Raw genomic sequence first — 19462 nt, forward strand, 5'->3', positions numbered from 1 at the left:
TTTTGAAAGCGATCAGACGGTAGCGCCGCCGTTCTTTGGCACGCCTTAGCATGCATCTGTGCTACACTAAAAGTTTAGGCTCGTGTCTTTCAAGGTCAGCAGGGTGAGGGCACCAGGTACTTCAAGTGGCCTCGTCTCAGGTAGAGTTCTAATACTCGTTCTAATACTACCAACACATCTAGTCAAGGAGCTGAGTTGAAATCGAGGGGATGGGGGGCTGTTCAGCCCCTTCACTGGGAGGTTCACGGTTCAGCCCCTCCCCCACCAGGCGCGAAAATCTAGGAGCCCCAGCGTGGAGTGAGATATAACCTTTTCGACGGCACGTGATCGGGCATTGCATCGAATGACACTGGGCGATTGAAAGATGTTTCAGCTCGCTTGTCAAGGCAAACATTTATTCACAACGAAAACAGACATAGGCACATGTGGATTGCTAATGGATAATGGATAATGGCAACGGGTAACACCCAGGTCGTGCACCGTTTGCTGGAGAGCCAGCGGCTGGTGCGTCCCGCGCGGGGTCGCCACGGACGCCGTTCGTCACCCAGACAGCCGGCGGACCGGCGGACCGGCCGGGACGCCTAACGACAGACACAACCACCCCTCATGGCTATGTAGCGGGGACGGGCTACCAGTGAGAGGTCACGGAAAGGTCAGCTCATAATGTGCACGGCGTGACATACAGTGTTAATGTCATCCCGCGGTCGCCGGACAGTGAAAAATTGGACAATGACATTTCGCCGTCAAGACGAGCTCTACTGTCTACAAGACACAAGTAGTCTACATACGCTCAGCGACGAGCGCAGGCCGCCGGAGGATCTCGACACGGTGCTGGCGCTGTGCGCGCGCCGCTTCCGCTCGTATATATTGTATTATCAGCTTTAGTATGTAGTATGCATTATCAGCATTTTTTTATATAGTATGTATTATTATTATATAGTATGTATTACCAGCTTTTTTTCCAAAGCTTCAGAGTTGTGTCGCCCTCGCCACCACCTCCACAGGCTCCGCCCGCGCCGCTGCCGCCCCATCTACTCGAGGAGCAGCGAGCGTAGGTACGCCGCGCGACTGCTGGAGGTGATCGAGAGCGAGAAGTGCGGCATTAGCGCCTACGCGGCATTATATACCACCAGCAGACAGGATTTGATCTCTAGCAGACAAGCTTCTATCGGTGCCCCGCGCCGTCTCTCAACAATCGTCCACAGCCGCGGCTCCTGTGCACTGAGACGCTGTCACGACCGCGTCGTATCGCTACTGGAAGCCAGCCCACTGCCCGGTCTCTGCCGCGTCTCCGGCGGTTGGGACCTGTGCCGGGGGCGCCTCCTCCAACAGATTAGTGGCCATCGCCACCTGTAGCAAACCGCGGCAGCGGCGGTCGCCCACGGGTCGCCGTGTCCACCTCCATAGAGATGTGCGCCGGCGCACTGTCGTCGCCGCCGCCGGCATCCTAAGGGAAGGAAAAATACATGTCCGGTCAGAGACTGGGGATCAACACTGGTATGTACAAAATTTGCCGATAGGATCCGCGACACCGGCACGTGAAGAGAAAGAGAGAGAAAGAGAGAGAGAGAGAGAGAGAGAGAGACATGGGGGTCATCTGGGACACGTCAGGTCACAGAGGTCAACTTGGAGTCATCAGAGAGGTCACATAGAGGTCACAGAGGTCATATGGGGCACGCCAAGTCACAGAGGTCAACTTGGGGTCATCACAGAACTCAATTGGAGACCACGGAGGCAATCTGAGACAAGTCGGTCACAAAGGGCAACTTGGGGGCACGTCAGGTCACAGAGGTCAACTTAGGGTCATCACAGAGCTCAATTGAGGGTCATCTGGGACACGTCAGGTCACAGAGGTCAACTTGGGGTCATCAGTGAGCTCAATTAGAGGTCATCTGGGACATATCAGGTCACAGAGGTCTGCTTGGAGTCATCAGAGCTCAATTGGAGGTCACGGAGGTCATCTGGGACACGTCAGGTCACACAGGTCAGCTTGGGGTCATCAGAGAGGTCACTTAGAGGTCGTGGAGGTCATATGGGACATGTCAGGTCACAGAGGTCAACTTGGGGTTATCAGAGAGCTCAATTGGAGGTCATCTGGGACACCTAAGGTCACAGAGGTCAGATTGGAGTCATCAGAGAGCTCAATTGGAGGTCACTGAGGTCATCTGGGACACATTAGGTAACAGAGGTCAACTTGGGGTTATCACAGAGCTCTGTTGGAGATCATGGGGGTCATCTGGGACATGTCAAGTCACAGAGGTCAACTTGGTTCATCACAGAGCTCGATTGAAGGTCATGGGGGTCATTTTGGACACGTCAGGTCACAGAGGTCAGCTTGGGGTCATCAGAGAGTTCACTTAGAGGTCGCAGAGGTCATATGGGACACGTCAGGTCATAGAGGTCAACTTGGGGACATCAGCGAGCTCAATTGGAGGTCATCTGGGACATATCAGGTCACAGAGGTCAGCTTGGAGTCATCAGAGCTCAATTGGAGGTCACGGATGTCATCTGGGACACGTCAGGTCACACAGGTCAGCTTGGGGTCATGAGAGAGGTCACTTAGGTCATCTGGGACACGTCAGGTCACACAGGTCAACTTGGGGTCATGAGGGAGGTCACTTAGATGTCACAGAGGTCATATGGGTCATGTCAGGTCACAGAGGTCAGCTTGGGGTCATCAGAGAGGTCACTTAGAGGTCGCAGAGGTCATATGGGACACGTCAGGTCACAGAGGTCAACTTGGGGTCATCAGTGAGCTCAATTGGAGGTCTTCTGGGATATATCAGGTCACAGAGGTCAGCTTGGAGTCATCAGAGCTCATTTGAAGGTCACGGAGGTCATCTGGGACACGTCAGGTCACACAGGTCAGCTTGGAGTCATCAGAGAGGTCACTTAGAGGTCGCAGAGGTCATATGGGACACGTCAGGTCACAGAGGTCAACTTGGGGTCATCAGTGAGCTCAATTGGAGGTCTTCTGGGACATATCAGGTCACAGAGGCCAGCTGGGAGTCATCAGAGCTCATTTGAAGGTCACGGAGGTCATCTGGGACACGTCAGGTCACACAGGTCAGCTTGGAGTCATCAGAGAGGTCACTTAGAGGTCACAGAGGTCATATGGGACACGTCAAGTCACAGAGGTCAACTTGGGGTCATCACAGAGCTCAATTGAGGGCCATCTGGGACACGTCAGGTCACAGAGGTCAGCTTAGGATCATCAAAGAGCTCAATTAGAGGTTACGGAGGTCATCTCGGACAAATCAAGTCACAGAGGTCAACTTGGGTCATCATAGAGCTCGATTGAAGGTCATGGGGGTCATTTTGGACACGTCAGGTCACAGAGGTCAGCTTGGGGTCATCAGAGAGGTCACTTAGAGGTTGCAGAGGTCATATGGGACACGTCAGGACACAGAGGTCAACTTGGGGTCATCAGTGAGCTCAATTGGAGGTCATCTGGGACATATCAGGTCACAGAGGTCAGCTTGGAGTCATCAGAGCTCAATTGGAGGTCACAGAGGTCATCTGGGACACGTCAGGTCACACAGGTCAGCTTGGGGTCATGAGAGAGGTCACTTAGAGATCACAGAGGTCATATGGGACATGTCAGGTCACAGAGGTCAACTTGGGGTTATCAGAGAGCTCAATTGGAGGTCATCTGGGACATGTCATGTCACAGAGATCAGCTTGGAATATCCAGAGAGGTCACTTGAGGTCACAGAGGTCATATGGGACACGTCAACTCACAGAGGTCAACTTGGGCCTTGGGGTCATCACAGAGCTCAATTGAGGGTCATCTGGGACACGTCAGGTCACAGAGGTCAGCTTAGGATCATCAAAGAGCTCAATTGGAGGTTAAGGAGGTTATCTCGGACACATCAAGTCACAGAGGTCAACTTGGGTCATCACAGAGCTCGATTGAAGGTCATGGGGGTCATCTGGGACACGTCAGGTCACAGAGGTCAGCTTCGGGTCATCAGAGAAGTCACTTAGAGGTCACAGAGGTCATATGGGACACGTCACGTCACAGAGGTCAGCTTGGAGTTATCAGAGTTAAACTGGAGGTCACGGAGGTCATCTGGGACATGTCAGGTCAAAAAGGTCAGCTTGGGGTCATCATAGAGCTCGATTGAAGGTCATGGGGGTCATCTTGGACACGTCAGGTCACAGAGGTCAACTTGGAGTCATCAGAGAGGTCACTTAGAAGTTAGAGGTCACAGAGGTCATATGGGACATGTCAGGTCACAGAGGTCAACTTGGGGTTATCAGAGAGCTCAATTGGTGGTCATCTGGGACACCTAAGGTCACAGAGGTCAGATTAGAGTCATCAGAGAGCTCAAGGGGAGGTTAAGGAGGTCATCTCAGACACATCAGGTAACAGAGGTCAACTTGGGGTCATCACAGAGCTCTGTTGGAGATCACGGGGGTCATCTGGGACACATCAGCTCACAGAGGTCAACTTATGGTCATCATAGAGGTCACATAGAGGTTACAGAGGTCATATGAGACACGTCAGGTCACAGATGTCAACTTGGGGTCATCACAGAGCTCAATTGGAGACCACTGAGGCAGCTGAGACACGTCGGTCACAAAGGGCAGCTTGGGGGCACGTCAGGTCACAGTGGTCAACTTATGGTCATCACAGAGCTCAACTGGGGATCTTCTGGGACATGTCAGGTCACAGAGTTCAGCTTGGGGTCATCAGAGAGGTTACAGAGGTCACTTAGAGGTTACAGAGGTCATATGGGACACATGAGGTCCCAGAGGTCAAGTTGGGGTCATCACAGAGCTCAAATGGAGGTCATCTGGGACATGCCAGGTCACAGAGGTCAGCTTCGAGTTATCAGAGCTAAATTGGAGGTCACGGAGGTCATCTGGGACATGTCAGGTCAAAAAGGTCAACTTGGGGGTCATCACAGAGCTCATTGGAGGTTATGGGGGTCATCTGGGACACGTTTTTGGAATCGGGAGAATTTTGGGGGATGACCCTTGCAACGTCCAAGACCTTAGACCACCATTATGGACCATTTTTAACACTCTTGCAGCTTGCTGCCTCGCTGGCATGGATGGACAGGATGGAGGCCTCATAGACGACCTGTCAGTTCAAGCTCTGTAACTTGCATTAGCATCAACGGATTGCAACAAAATTTTCAGGATCTCAAGTTCAAACAATTTTACACGTAGGTACCATGTAAATTTCGAGAAATGACACGAATGACCTGTAACCTCTTCCCCAAGGCAAGGTCAACTTGCGACACTGACACTACTAACTACTTACGACTGCTATTTCAATTTTGTAAGTTGTGTCGCAAATCAAGCAACGTGCAATACATTAAAATTACAATAACCCACACCAAAACACACTATACCTACCAAATCAAGTTCTTCAGCACCCCTAAGGCCAGTGCACCGGCACGGGGCACGTCCAAGGTCAAATGGATTTTCGGTTTGTTATTTTCATCAAGGTTTTGATAGGTGCTCGCACGGTAGCCATGTTGGGATAGGTGAATTAAAGGTTAAATTATTTAAATATTTTAAAATAATTTAAGACCTGCCAAGCCTAACAATACGCAGAATAATAACCAAAATTAAAAATTGTATTGGGATAAAAATTTATATGTGAATCGAAAGGGTCCGCTAAAAATGACCTTGACCTTTGACCCGTCATTTCTCCGTAGTTTGACCTTGCCAAAACAAGAAAAACCAGCAGTAGCATCTCCAACATTGGTTGCATCATTGAGCAAAAAATTATTGAAATCTAAGGGGTCCTCCTTTCTCACCTGACCACGTGGTCACTTCCACTTCCTGTATTACACATACGTGACCTTGATTCTGACCTTTGACCTACTATATATCAGTTCGTGCTGCTTGCCAAAGTAAGATACTGATATTTTTGAAATCAACTCTTCATGGACTATAGTTGTACCAATTTTTACGAGAATCCAAAGGGTCCGCCGAGAATGACCTTGAACTTTGACCTAAGATTCCTCAGTTCTTAGGGGGTGCCAAGCCTAGGTGATTTATTTTCATAATAAGCATGTCCTGCTCTATCTATCCTGTTAATTTAAATCGATTCTGAGGGGTCCGTTTTTGTCATTTTTTCCACGAATGTGGTGCTGGAATCCGAATCCGAATTTGAAGCCAACTTTATGAACGTCGCTATTTTGCGTTTGTATTCTCGTGGTGGCATTCTTGGCGCGCTCACAGAATGTCAAGGCCAGCCATATTTCAAAGCAACGCAGTAGGTTAAAAATGCATTTTTGATGACGTATAAATACAGGAAAGCATGAACTATTTTGCGTATTTTTTCAACCTATTGCAATCATCTAATGTAGTTCTGGTCATTTATTATGCACAGCTACACTCCAACAAAATCGCTCGTAAGTTCGCTGAAAAAACATCAAATTTGATTTAGAAGGCCTAATACCTTACATCATCAAACCATGCCTAGCATGTGCTATCCTTTTATTTTACGTGCTTAGGGGCTAGGATGACCTTGACCTCAAATGTGTGAGGCGAGGTCACGAGTGTTTACCTTGGTGTTTACGGCTATCAGTGACATCTCGCGGTGATAAATGCAATGCCCGTTTCAAATTTGAGACGCCGTTCCGTGCTTCTATCCTCAGGACACTGACATTGAAATCCTTCTCCTCCACGCCGCAACCCCCTCCAGGCTGGACAGGCAACTTTATCTCATGCGGGCTGCTCCCTTGGAGAGGCACCGCTGCTCCCGAGGGAGCGCACCCCGTAGCCGGGTGCAGAGAGTGCTTGGGGGCTGGTCGGCCTGTCCATTCGGACGGGCTCAGCCCCGGCGACTCTCTAGGATGTCTGCCCAGACCAATGTCTCCCCCTAATTCCTATCCTTCCGGCTCTGAAATGGTCTTGTCAGACCGAAAGGGCCTAACCCAACAAAACAAACAACCAATTTTGAGAACATATTGCGGATGGGCCATGCCGGCCATGCCAGGGGGCTTATAACGGCTCGTGTTTGCAAGAGGCGCAGTTTCATTTCATTTCCTCTCTTGATTTCCTCTTCATTTCCTGATTTCCTCTCATTGACTGTAGACTTTTAATGAAGATGTTGCGAGTGCAGAGTAACGAGTTTGACCTACCTATAGGTCACGGATGTAAAATAAAAACACAAGTTTGATTGATGCAGCCTATCACTGATATCGATTGCTGGGAGAGGTAATCCCAAGGTAATATCCAAAGGTCTGTGAAGCGTTGTTACAGGGGCGTAATCACTCCTCAAAAAATGGGCTGGAAATAACTCCCTCCGGGGGCGGCATCAAATGCCAAGGGAAGGGCGGCACTTGTGTTTCGGGAGCCAGAGGTGAGTACCTGAGGGCATTTACTGTGTCGCTGTTGTGTGTCAAATTCTTACGCTTTGTGAAATACGAACAATAATCAGCAGTCAACTGACTACACGTACAAGGGGCAGACGCAAAGAACACGCCACAGCTCTGGTGTTCGAGATACTGGTACTTTATGCGGTAGATATGCATGCGTAAGATGGGTGGTCACTGGTCAGCCCGCTGCTGGCAGTTTGACTTTGCTACTACGCACCGGATTGATAAATGATAGGCACACTCTTCAAGTTCACTTCATTCAGGTGAGTTCAATTGCAATGGGATCTGACCATGGGCGTCGAAAGCGGGGGGGGGCCTCAGCGGTCTCTAAGGGCCCTTACCGGCCTCAGGGCCCTTACCGGCCAGAGCGTCCTAACCAGCCTGAGGGGCCTTACCGGTCCATTAGGGGCCAGCTCTAGGGGCCCCAGGCCACACCCGTCTGTGACGGTCCCACACCAATTTCTTTGAGGGCCCCGTAATGGCGACTGATAGCCCTCACCGGCGCCTCTGAGGGCCTAAACAGGTCCCGAAGGTCCCCCACACGGGCACGAGGGGCCCTGTGGCGCCAATTGGCCGTTGAGGGTTTACTGACCATATTTCTGTCATATTTCGACTCAGAAGTGCCCCACAGGGCTCGTAAGGACATCCCATGGGCCCCTGAGTAGCCACACTAAGTTCTCCATAAAGGCCCTACGCCACCTTCTGAGTGTCCCTTGCTGGCTTCTGAGGGCCCTTACCGGCCTATTACGGGCCACCTCTAGTGGCCTCGAACCCGCCTGTGATAGCCCCACACAAATTTCTGAGGGCCCATAACGGCGACGCTGAGGGCCCTCACCGGCGCCTATGAGGTCCCAAACCGGCGTATCTGAGGGTCCCCCCCCAACTCTGACGGCCTACACCAGTGTCTCTAAAGGCCCTGTATCGGCGGTTCTGAGGGCCCCACACCAGTGGCTCTGACGGCCTCACACTGGTGACTCGGAGGGTACCAGCAGCATCTGAGAAAACCATGCCGGTGTTTAAGGACCCCACAGGGCTCCTCAAGGCACCACCGACTTCTGAAATCCCCTTGTCGGCTTATGAAGGGTCCACAACAGCAGCTCGCGCCTCTGATGGCCCTGTGTCTCTGAGGGACTCCACATTGGCGCCTGTGAAGGGCTTCACCGGCGACTGTGCAGGTCCTACACCGGCGCTTCTGAGTGCCCCCACACTGCCACCTCTGAGGGCCTCATACCAGTGCTTCTGAGGGCCCCACGCTGGCACTCCTGAGGGCCCCACACCGTGCCTCTTTAGGACCTTTATCAGCGGCTCTGAGGACCCAACATCGGCGCCTCTGAGGGCCCCACACCAGCGCATCTGACGGCCACCCACCGGTGACTTTTGAGTGCCCTACATCGGCGACTCTGAGGGCCCCACCGGCGTCTGAAAGTATTGTGCCGGTCTCTAAGGACCCCACAGAGCTTCTGAAGGTATCGCCGGCCTATGGGAGCCCTTTGCTGGCCTGAGGGCCTTTGCTGGTCTCTGAGAGCCCCCTGCCGGCTTGTAAGGGGTTCAGACCAGCAGCTCTAGCCTCTATCCCTATGGGCCCCACATTCGTCTGTGACGGCCCCACACCAGTGTCTCTGAGGGCCCACAACGGCGCCTGTGAGGAACCTCACTGGCGTCTCTCAGGGCCTCACACTAGCACTTCTGAGGGTCCACACCGGCACCTCTTTGGCCTCAGTCAGCGTATTCATAATACCTCTGAGGACCCCACAATAATGCTTCCGAACCGGTCCTACCGAAGGCACCACTTAACCCTCGCCCGTATAGGGGGGGGGGGGGTCGAACGGACCCCCCCCCCATGGTTTTTCGCGAATACATCGCGTAAAAAGCGGCCGATCGCGACAACACATTGAGTACCCTCGTGTTTATTAGTTTTACACCTACCCTAGAAATTGCATGACCCTGACTCAAATGACCTTTGACCTGTGACCTACTTTTCGAGACCATGTTCGGCCGGAATCGCGATTCGGCTGATGTCGGCTCGCATTAGCTGCGCGTTTGCAGTCTTTTCGTGGTTTCAAGCTTTCAAACATGGGATATGATGTTGCTCCCATGCATTAGGGTGGGTGTCAAGGTCACCGGAAGGTCAGGTCAGGTCATTGACCTTTGATGACCTCGGTTCACTTTTTCGAGTTTTACATGTTTCTAGGCTAGTTTTTTTTTTTTAGCTGAACTCGAATTTAGCAACCATATGAACATTTACCAAGTAGTTTTGGTGCCTTCGTAATATGTTACGAAGCTGTCAGAGGCGGTTGCCACCTACTACGAATACCCGGCAAAACCCTTACTGGTTGACCTGACCTGACCTGACTCGACCTGGCCTAAATGCATTAAGACAAAAACTAGCATGATATTCGTAATCAGCACCCTAAAACCCCCATAGTAACCACGTTTTACGACGTTCTAACTGGTCCCGATTTTCCCGACTTTTGGGTCATTGACCTGACCTGGAAGGTCAACCGATAATCTAGGACCTTAAAATTGGGTATCATCGGCTTCCTCTCGTCACGGGCAACACGCTCGTTTTTTCCGCGAAGCTCTAGGTCGATCAGGGGCGAAACGGCAAGGGGGGCCAACGGACCCCCCCCCCCCCTTATACGTTCGTGGCTGGAAAAAACACCAATACGGGCGAGGGTCAAGTCCTTTATCACCTCGCTAAGCTTCAATCCCATACCGGCCTTCGGAAGGCACCACGCCAGTGCACTCACTGCCCCACACGGGCAACTGTAAAGGCTTCACACTGACCTCTCTTGAGTCTCACACCGGTGCCTTCCTCTGAGGGTCCCATACCGGCTCATTGCCCACGGCCCGGCCACTCACCGGTGATGCTGAGAGTCCTCACCGGTGACTCTGAGGGTCCTACACTGAAGACTCTGGAAGCTCCCACCAGCTTCTAAGAGCACCACGCGACGCCGGCCTCTGAGGGTATCACGCCAAAACCTCAACGGATCACACACCCGCCTGTGAGAGCACCACGCCGACGCCTCTGAGAACCTCAAAGGGCTTGACCAGTGCATCTCTGAGGGCGTAACACTGGCATTTTAAGGCACCACACTGGTCTTTGGGTGCCCAACGCACAGGCCTTCTGAAAGCAGTACGCAACTTTTAAGCAGCCACGCTTAACTCTCAGAGCCCCACACCGGCCTCTGATGGCCCCTAAGCTTTCGAGCCTGCCTAAAGAGGACCCATTCCAGGCGTGAGCCTGCAGGACGGGATCCAGCTAAAGACCTCACCCACTCAAGGGCCCCACAGTAGACCGAGGACTCTTTCAAGTGCTCAGCTTTACTCTTGAGTCTTGCTGCGCGCTCAGGGCACTACTCGTTGGCTCGGAATGTTTACATCAAGCAATCACACAGGGCCTTTTCGCGGCTTCGATGGTTGTTTGCGATCAGAGCGTCTCACCTGACGCTCTCATGGGCTGAATTCGCATAAGCGAATCCCTTAGACTTATCGAGCCCAAAATGTAACACTTTGTGTTGGACAGCATACAGAGCCCGCCAAAACGTGCGCACGTCCTTCGTTTGCGCACGTTAAGAGTAGCAACCAAACTGTGATACTTAGGCATGGAATTATGAATCCCCCGGTCCGCACGATGTTCACCTATCGGAGACGTTTCAGCACAATTCGCCAAGTCAATGCGTAGTTATTATATGTAAACAGCAGCAATTTAAGCACCCCTGACTGAGCTATCGCAAATATTCGCCAGGGTTAGGGGCGAAAAACGCCCCCCGGGCCAGCGAGGGCTAGCATTCCGGGGAGAGGTGGCACAGCACCTGACGAGAGCAGCACAGACGTCGATGGAGCGTTATAGGGAGGGGCGAATCATTAAACCTTTTGACGCATTCTGGGAAGGGGAGGCGCGTAAGGGCAGAAAGGCGTCTGGGGAGGGGCGGCACGTAGCGGCGGCAAGGTGCCTTGGGAGGGTGGCGCCGACTGCGATAGAGCATTGTGGGGAGTGGCGGCTTGTTGAGGGCGGCGGGGTGTTGTGGCGAGGGGCGGCACATAGTGGGCGCCAAGATACTCTGGGGAGGGCGGCAAGGCGTTTATGGAGGGCGGCACAGACGGTGGTAAAGCGTTGTGGGGAGGGGCGGCACATTTGGGGCGGCGGGGTTTGTGGTGAGGGGCGCCACATAGAGGGCGCCAAGGCACTTCGGGGGGGGGGGGGGGGGATGGGCGCACATATGGCGATAGAGCATAGGGCGGCTTATTGAGGGCGGCGGGAAGTTGTGGCGAGGGCAGCACATAGAGAGCGCCGAGGTACTCTGGGGAGGGCGACACAGACGGCGATAGAGCTATATGCGGAGGGGCGACACATTGAGTACGGCGGGGTTCTGTGAGGGGCGGCACATGAGAGCTCCGAGGAACTTGAGGGGAAGTCGGTGCGGAGGGGCGGAAGGACATCTGGGAGGGGCGGCATGTAGAGGGCACCTAGTTATTTTAGTGAGGAGCGGCACGTTGAGGTCAGGCGTATAGTGGACCGAGCAGTGCCGTTTCTTTTTTCTTGGTTTTGAAGTCCGCGAGTCCCGCAATTGTAGCTTTCCTCTACCGGGGGCGGCATTTCAGCATCCCAAAAATGGGCTGGAATTTCCAGCGTTCCAGCGCGGTGGTTACGCCCATGCGTTGTTATTTCGTTCTTGAGGTAACTTTTGACCTGATGACCTGACATTGAATGACCTGAATTTCAATAGGTATGAAATTTTGGTAGTCTACACGTAAAAGATATATGGTAATAATTAATAATTATACCAAAAACGCGACGGTATCCAACGATATAGGTATATCGACGATAGGTATTTGCTTCCCTCTGAAGCATAAACACCAAAGTTTCAGGCTGTCCGGGACCCGTACGACATTTAACATTTGTACCTATAGGCCTACATGAATGCCGCACACTACGTCATCAGCATCGTGTCTCATAGAGAGCTCGGCAGCCTGTGGCAACGGTAACGCCTCCCGGTGGACGCATTCCCACGACTGTGACCGAAACACAGCGCACGAATACCACCATTCTATTGTAGCCGAGACATATTGCATCCTGCACAAAACAGACCACATCGGAACGCATCACGCCCCTGTGAATGAAACACTTGGCGATTGATTGGCATGGATTGTCTCTTTGCCAGTTCTGGGAGGCCTGGCCCGTGGTGTCTCTGATGACGCCCCGCCCACACCCCTGTGGGCTGTGACGCCCACACACACCCCTGTGACGCCCACACACACCCCAGTGACGCCCCCCGTCCGCACACCCCCGGCCGCTCGGCTCAGTCGCTGTCCGGACGCCGTCGGGCGCGGAGGTGCCACCATGGAGCTCCCGGCTGGCCTGCAGTTCGTGGGCCAGCCGTGGACGGTCTCCTTCAACGCCTCCCTGGAGCCGGACGTGGTGGTCACCACGATGCACAACCCGCCGTTCGTGCTGATCCAGCGGCTAGCCAACGGGACGTTCCTCTACGACGGCTATCTGGTGCAGCTGTGGGAGCTGATAGCTGCCGAGCTCGGTCTGAGATATCGCATCGAGCCGCTGCTGTCTGGAGGGTTCGGCTCGGTTGGTGAGAACGGCACCTGGTCCGGCATGGTCGGGGAGCTCGCCTACGGGCGCGCCGATGTGGCGGTGACGGCTATCTACCTACGTCAGGACCGTGCCTCTGTGATCGACTACCTGGACTCGGTGGCCGTCGCCAGATCGTACAGCACGTTCTACGTGCGGGCGGGAAAGGACGAGGGTCTGCCGCCGGTGACGGCCGAGCTGTTCGGCTCGCTCCTGCAGCCGCTACATGGCAGCGTGTGGTGGGCAGTGCTCGTCTCGCTCCTGGTGCTGGCACTTGTACTCCGCATCGCTCTCTTCTTTGGTCTCTCTGACCGCGTTCAAAGAACGACGAACATCTCCTCGAGGAGCGCTGGCCGTAAGAGAGAGTCTAGCGGAGAGCTGACCCAAGGACCAGTGGTTGACATGGGTCTCGGCTCGTGCCTTCTCTTCTCCTTCACATCATTCGTCGGCCAGGGCTGGCCCGACCTGCCGCTGGGCACCCCAGCGCGGCTGGTAGCCGCCTCGTGCTGGGCACTGCGCACCATCATCTACACCAGCTACACGGCCAACCTGATCTCCCACATGGTGGTGCACTCGGTGGCGCTGCCGATCAGGAGTCTCAAGGAGTTCGCCGAGCAGCCCGGCTGGAGACTCGCCATCCAGCCCGGTCATGCCATCCTCAACGACTGGAGACGCAGCCGAGACCCGTACGAGCGGGAGCTCTACCGGCGCTCCGTCACCCGGCAGGGCTTCATCGAGATCAACTTCAAGGGGGACAGTGTCTTCGAGCTCGTTCAGCCCAAGGTGATGACGTTTGTCAACTTTGACAAGGTGGTGTTTGCGCTGGGCCCGGAGGTGTGTCATCTGGTACCGATACCCGGTCTGACCGTCAAATCTAAAGACCTCTTCATGGGTATCTCCAAGCGCCGCCCTGCGCTTCGCCGCGCTATCAACGACATCTTGCTGAAGATGAAGGAGACTGGGATGCTGGCAGAGCTCAAAGCCCGCTGGATCAAGTCCAAGGATGAGATGTGCGTGATGAAGTCAGAGTACCAGCAGATGTCTCTGGGAGATATGTTCGTCGTGCTGATCATCCTGCCGGTGGCGATGGTGGCGTGTGCGGGGATCTGCCTCATCGAGTGGGGCTGGTTCAGGTTCTCCCAGTCAGGGATGTACTCGAAGATTATCGGGAAGATGTCCGATTCCTTACTCGCGGTGGCGTTCCTGAAGTCCAGGCGCACGGAGATTCGTGGTAAATGAGACGAGTTGTTGATTTTCTGAGGAGGACGAGTGGTGTGGGCACATATTTTATCCTACGGTGAACATATTTTCGCTCAGTGATTCTAGGTTATTACTAGGTCACCAATGCTTGCATAAGTAATCCTTAGTTTTGAAGTGATAAAGCATGAAATACACAAGCTTCCTTCACTATAGTTGAAAGGTTTGACCATGGATAACACATCCATGGATGAGATAACATGGGTTATTATCTCATCCATGGTTTGACGGTAACTGTAAACCACAAATAGTGGAGCGGAGGGGAGGGGGACACGACTGTACAACAACTAATCCAACAACAGATAATGTGTGCGAGGACGCGTCAGACGAGCTCAATCAATACAGCTCCTCGCACTCCTCAGTGCTTCCAGTCTGCCATCCACACCTTCAGTCGTCAAGTCACGAATTAATTCTATAGCGGGAACATACGTGATGTTTCTCAAATTTCTATGCTGACGTTAGTTCGTCGATAAATTTTGCCTTTGGTCACCAGCTTCGCGTTCGGGAGTGTCCTGTCCTAACTCGTTCGCTTGATTCAAAAGGCAGGGAAGGGTGAAGTGTCATTTAATGGCTTGGCTTCAAAGAGGGTACGCGACCTGCCCGTTCACTTTAGCTAATAAGTCTTTTCCCGCAAACCGTTTGGCTTTGTTCACATATGCCTGGCTGGTCTAAGCTTGATGAAATAATGCACAGTACTCATACATGGCGTATAGTTGTTGCTGACTTACGATAGTTCAACTACAGTTGGGCGATGTCTGGGAAAGGAACTTGGTGAGATTGAATCCATTTCGGGTACAATTCCATGACGCAAAGGTTGGGGCGCAGCCGCTGGAGGGAGAGGGGAGAGCACATCATCGACTGCCTTTTAAAGTTCATCGCTTGTAGCCTAAGAGGCGAGCGAAAGAGTGTTTACCGATCTTACACTCGATGACATGAAAAGTAGGGCCCTCAGAGGGACACGGGTTAATTATATGCGATGATGGTAAGGTCAACAGCGTCGCCACAATTGCCTTTCGTGTCCGACTCGTCAATGCCATGTTACTGCCAGCCACGTGCCAATTCATACGTGACAAATGACAATTCACCATCAGCGCACAATGGGTCGCCTATTGTCAGTTCCACCTCTGTCCATTCCCAGTGCTGATACATTCCCAGGGCAGACACATTCCGAGCCACTGAAGAAGGGCCTGTTAGGCTGTTAGAGGTGACGGCCGGTAAGTACAGCTGACCAGCAGGCGGCGACGGGAGGAGGCGTCAAACGGACGCGATCAATACGGCTACTCACTCCGCTCCCAGAGTGCCGTCTCTGGGGGTAGCAGACGGCTTGACTTTGGGAATACACACTGGCATTGGGAACAGTCTGATGTTGGGAACACAGTCTGATGTTGGGAACACACAGTCTGCTGTTGGGAACACAGTCTGACGTCAGTAACGCACGCATGATGTCCGTAACGTCTCGTCATACAGCGCAGCTAACCGGAGATCGATGGGGCGGTTTCTATGAGCTGTCATGGAGCTATGCATATGAGCGCACGCACTTAGATCTACAATAGGGGCTTTTATATGGGATGTGTATAGACGATACACATAAAATAATAGCTGCCCTGGTGGTCGATATCAGGAACCGCGGCGCCTCACTAGTCAAAACTGGCTCCCGGCCGGATAACAAATACGGTCAGTAAATCGGGCCTTTAGTGCCCTGATAGCACACAATACAGCCCAGCGTTTTAGGTAACGGTAGCGCAGGCGTCACCGATAGCTTCGGTGGTGTAAACAGTCAAGGTAGGTGTATTGTAAGTATATTGACATAGATATGGAAGCACTAATGAATTCAATGACGTCATTGGAATATAAAAAGTCTCTAGAACAATATGAAAAATCTCTAGAACGTGTCGGGCGGGACAGAGTGAGACTCAGCCGACTACAGCGGGACATAGTGGGACTCAGTCAGCCGACTACCATGGGACATAGTGGGACTCAGCCGGTCCCAGCGGGACACAATGGGACTCGGCCGGTCCCAGCGGGACAAAGTGGGACTCAGCCGACTACAGCCGACTACAGCGGGACATAGTGGGATTCAGGCGACTACTGCGGGACATTGTGGGACTTTGCTGACCACAGAGGGATATAGTGGGACTCGGTCGGTCCCAGTGGGACACAATGGGATTCTGCCGGTTCCAGCGGGACACAGTGGGACTCGGCCGGTCCCAGCGGGACAAAGTGGGACTCAGCCGACTACAGCGGGATATAGTGGGATTCGGCCGGTCTCAGCGGGACAAAGTGGGACTCAGCTGACTACAGCGGGACATAGTGGGACTCGGCCGACTACAGCGGGACATAGTGGGATTCGGCCGGTCCCAGTGGGACAAAGTGGGACTCAGCCGACTACAGCGGGACATAGTGGGACTCAGCCGACTACTGCGGGACATTGTGGGACTTTGCTGACTACAGAGGGATATAGTGGGACTCGGTCAGTCCCGATGGGACACAATGGGATTCTGCCGGTCCCAGCGGGACACAGTGGGACTCGGCCGGTTCCAGTGGGACAAAGTGGGACTCAGCCGACTACAGCGGGACATAGTGGGACTCAGCCGGTCCCAGCGGGACATAGTGGGATTCGGCCGGTCCCAGCGGGACAAAGTGGGACTCAGCCGACTACAGCGGGATATAGTGGGACTTAGCCGACTACAGCGGGGCATAGTGGGACTCAGCCGACTACTGTGGGGCATAGTGGGACTTAGCCGACTACAGCGGGACATAGTGGGACTCAGCCGGTCCCAGCGGGACATAGTGGGATTCGGCTGGTCCCAGCGGGACAAAGTACAGCGGGACATAGTGGGACTCAGCCGACTACAGCTAGACATAGTGGGACTAAGCCGGTTCCAGCGAGACAAAATGGGACGCGGTCCGGCCGAATTTTTCCCGCTGGATTCGACTGAGTCCCACTATGTCTCGCTGGAGCCGGCTGAGTCCCACTATGTTCTGCTGTTGTCGGCTGAGCCAGTGAGCCTCACTTTGTTCCGCTGGGACTGGCCGAGTCCCATTGTGTCCTGCTGGGACCTACCAATCCCGACTTTGTCCCGCTGGAGTCGGCCGAATCCCACTGTCCCGCTGGGACCGGCTGAGTCCCACTATGTCCCGCTGTAGTCGGCTGAGTCCCACTTTGTCCCGCTGGGACCGACCGAGTCCCACTGTGTCCCGCTGGGACCAGCAGAATCCCATTGTGTCCCATTGGGACCGACCGAGTCCCACTATATCCCTCTGTAGTCAGCAAAGTCCCACAATGTCCCGCAGTAGTCGGCTGAGGCCCACTATGTCCCGCTGTAGTCGGCTGAGTCCCACTTTGACCCGCTGGGACCGGCCGAATCCCACTATGTCCCGCTGTAGTCGGCTGAGTCCCACTTTGTCCCGCTGGGACCGGCCGAGTCCCACTGTGTCCCGCTGGGACCGGCAGAATCCCATCAAGTCCCACTATATCCCTCTGTAGTCAGCAAGGTCCCAATGTCCCGCAGTAGTCGGCTGAGTCCCACTATATCCCGCTGTAGTCGGCTGAGTCCCACTTTGTCCCGCTGGGACCAGCCGAGTCCCATTGTGTCCCACTGGGACCGGCTGAGTCCCACTATGTCCCATGGTAGTCGGCTGAGTCCCACTATGTCCTGCTGTAGTCGGCCGAGTCTCACTCTGTCCCGCTCGACACGTTCCAGAGACTTTCATATTGTTCTAGAGACTTTTTTATATTCCAATGACGTCATTGAATTCAACAGTGCTTCCATATCTATGTCAATATGCTTACAATACACCTACCTTGACTGTTTACACCACCGAAGCTATCGGTGACGCCTGCGCTACCGTTACCGCGTTTTATCCTTCTTTAGAGAGGCTTATAGACACAGAAGCAAAATGGAGACATGTCTGAATGTATTGAACAACAGATAGCAGTTCAGTTTTATCGGATACAACGTACTACGCAATGTTACTGGCAGATGACGTAAAAAATGTAATCTCTCTTACCCATCCGAGCGGTAAAATTATCAATTATTAGCATGTAAAACAGTATTTTATTGTGTCTTAATGCGAATGGCGCCTTCCACAATCCATTAAAAAATAGCCCAACGGTAAATAGTTTTTACCATAACTTTCAACCAGTCAACCAAGGAAGCAGTGTTTTGAATCTTCAGTAGACAGTGGTCCATAGAACACTAGTAAATATTGCAACGTCAACGTATCCCGGTTGAGGCGTCCATATCTGCTAACGTCGGACGTTGTTGTCGCTTCTCGTGGTTGTTTAGTTGTCGTTTATCGGTTCGAAGTGAAAGAGCTTATGAATATCAACGCGATTTATTTTAGACCGGTGCGAATGGGCCGAGAGAGAGATCGAAACGTAAAAAAGTATGGCGAGCGCCAGCCCACGTCCCGTGCGCCAGTCACGCCGCTTGGCGCGCACGGTCAGCTGGCGCCGGCAGGGGCGCTCACAGGCACCTGGCACCGTGGGGTCGCAGAGGCGGTCCAAGTAGGGGGCCTCGGGGGGGCCTATATACAAACACAACATCTCCCCTCGAGACAACAGTCGTGAAACCGCCAAAAACACAACACTGCACGACGTTGTCTCACTCCTCATACGAGGTCGCACCCCAACGAACGAACAGACGATCGGGGCTGGCACACACGACTGCTGCGACCCATGGCGGCGGGCGCTTGTTCCGGCGTCCGCAGCGGGCGCGCCCGTTGTCGCCCGAGAGGTCACCGGTAGGCGGCGCTCCGGTGTCGGGTGGCGGCCACGGATCACAGCCAGCGGCGTCTCCGGCCATCCCCTGAACCGGGCCCACGAGCGGCGCCAGACCCGCGTCATCCTCAGCACAGTCGGTCTGTCCCATGTCCGCCTGCGGCGGCGACACGGCGTCACTGACGACCTCTTCTCTGTCCCTGCTTTGCGTCGGCGGGCTTCCCACCAGCGGCGGCGAGGCTCCGTAGGCGTCATCAGTCTCACCGGGTACGGTGGGCTGTGTCACGGAACAGTCGGTTTGGCCCGTGTCCGTCGGCGGCGGTGACACGGCGGGGCCGGCAGCTGCACCTGGGCCCGTGCTCAGCGTTTGTAGGCCTCCCGCCGGCGGCGGCGAGGCCCCGTGGGTGTCGGCTGGCCCGCTAGACTGCCCTGCGGTGGACTCAATCTGGCCGGTGTCCGCCGGCGGCGACGACACGGCGGGGCCGGCCGCTGCACCTTGGCCCGTGCTCGGCGTTGGGATGCCCCCCACCGGCGGCGGCGAGGCTCCGTAGG

The 19462-nt window shown here is 54.0% G+C and overlaps 1 protein-coding gene and 1 long non-coding RNA gene across 2 annotated transcripts; one reads left to right on the top strand and one right to left on the bottom strand.

Moving 5' to 3' along the window:
- Positions 1–661: 661 nt before the first annotated feature.
- On the bottom strand, positions 662–5764 carry LOC122373461. The gene is made up of 2 exons (XR_006255048.1): positions 5368–5764; positions 662–1447 (listed from the first exon to the last, which is right to left on the bottom strand). It is a non-coding gene; the product is annotated as an uncharacterized LOC122373461 (long non-coding RNA).
- A 6499-nt stretch (positions 5765–12263) lies between these two features.
- On the top strand, positions 12264–14342 carry LOC122373455 (glutamate receptor 1-like). Its single transcript, XM_043351535.1, has 2 exons — positions 12264–12328; positions 12651–14342. Exons 1-2 carry the CDS (start codon positions 12264–12266, stop codon positions 14167–14169), a joined length of 1584 nt encoding a protein of 527 aa, XP_043207470.1. The 3' UTR covers positions 14170–14342.
- The last annotated feature ends 5120 nt before the right edge of the window (positions 14343–19462 follow it).

Source organism: Amphibalanus amphitrite, unplaced genomic scaffold (assembly GCF_019059575.1).
Source record: "Amphibalanus amphitrite isolate SeventyFive unplaced genomic scaffold, NRLGWU_Aamphi_draft 001498F_arrow, whole genome shotgun sequence".
Taxonomy (NCBI): domain Eukaryota; kingdom Metazoa; phylum Arthropoda; class Thecostraca; order Balanomorpha; family Balanidae; genus Amphibalanus; species Amphibalanus amphitrite.

Coding starts and splice junctions, on each gene's coding strand:
- LOC122373455 (XM_043351535.1), top strand. CDS start 12,264: ATGAATGCCGCACACTACGTCATCAGCATCGTGTCTCATAGAGAGCTC. Junction 12,329..12,650: donor CTCGGCAGCCTGTGGCAACG/GTAACGCCTCCC, acceptor CGCTCGGCTCAG/TCGCTGTCCGGACGCCGTCG.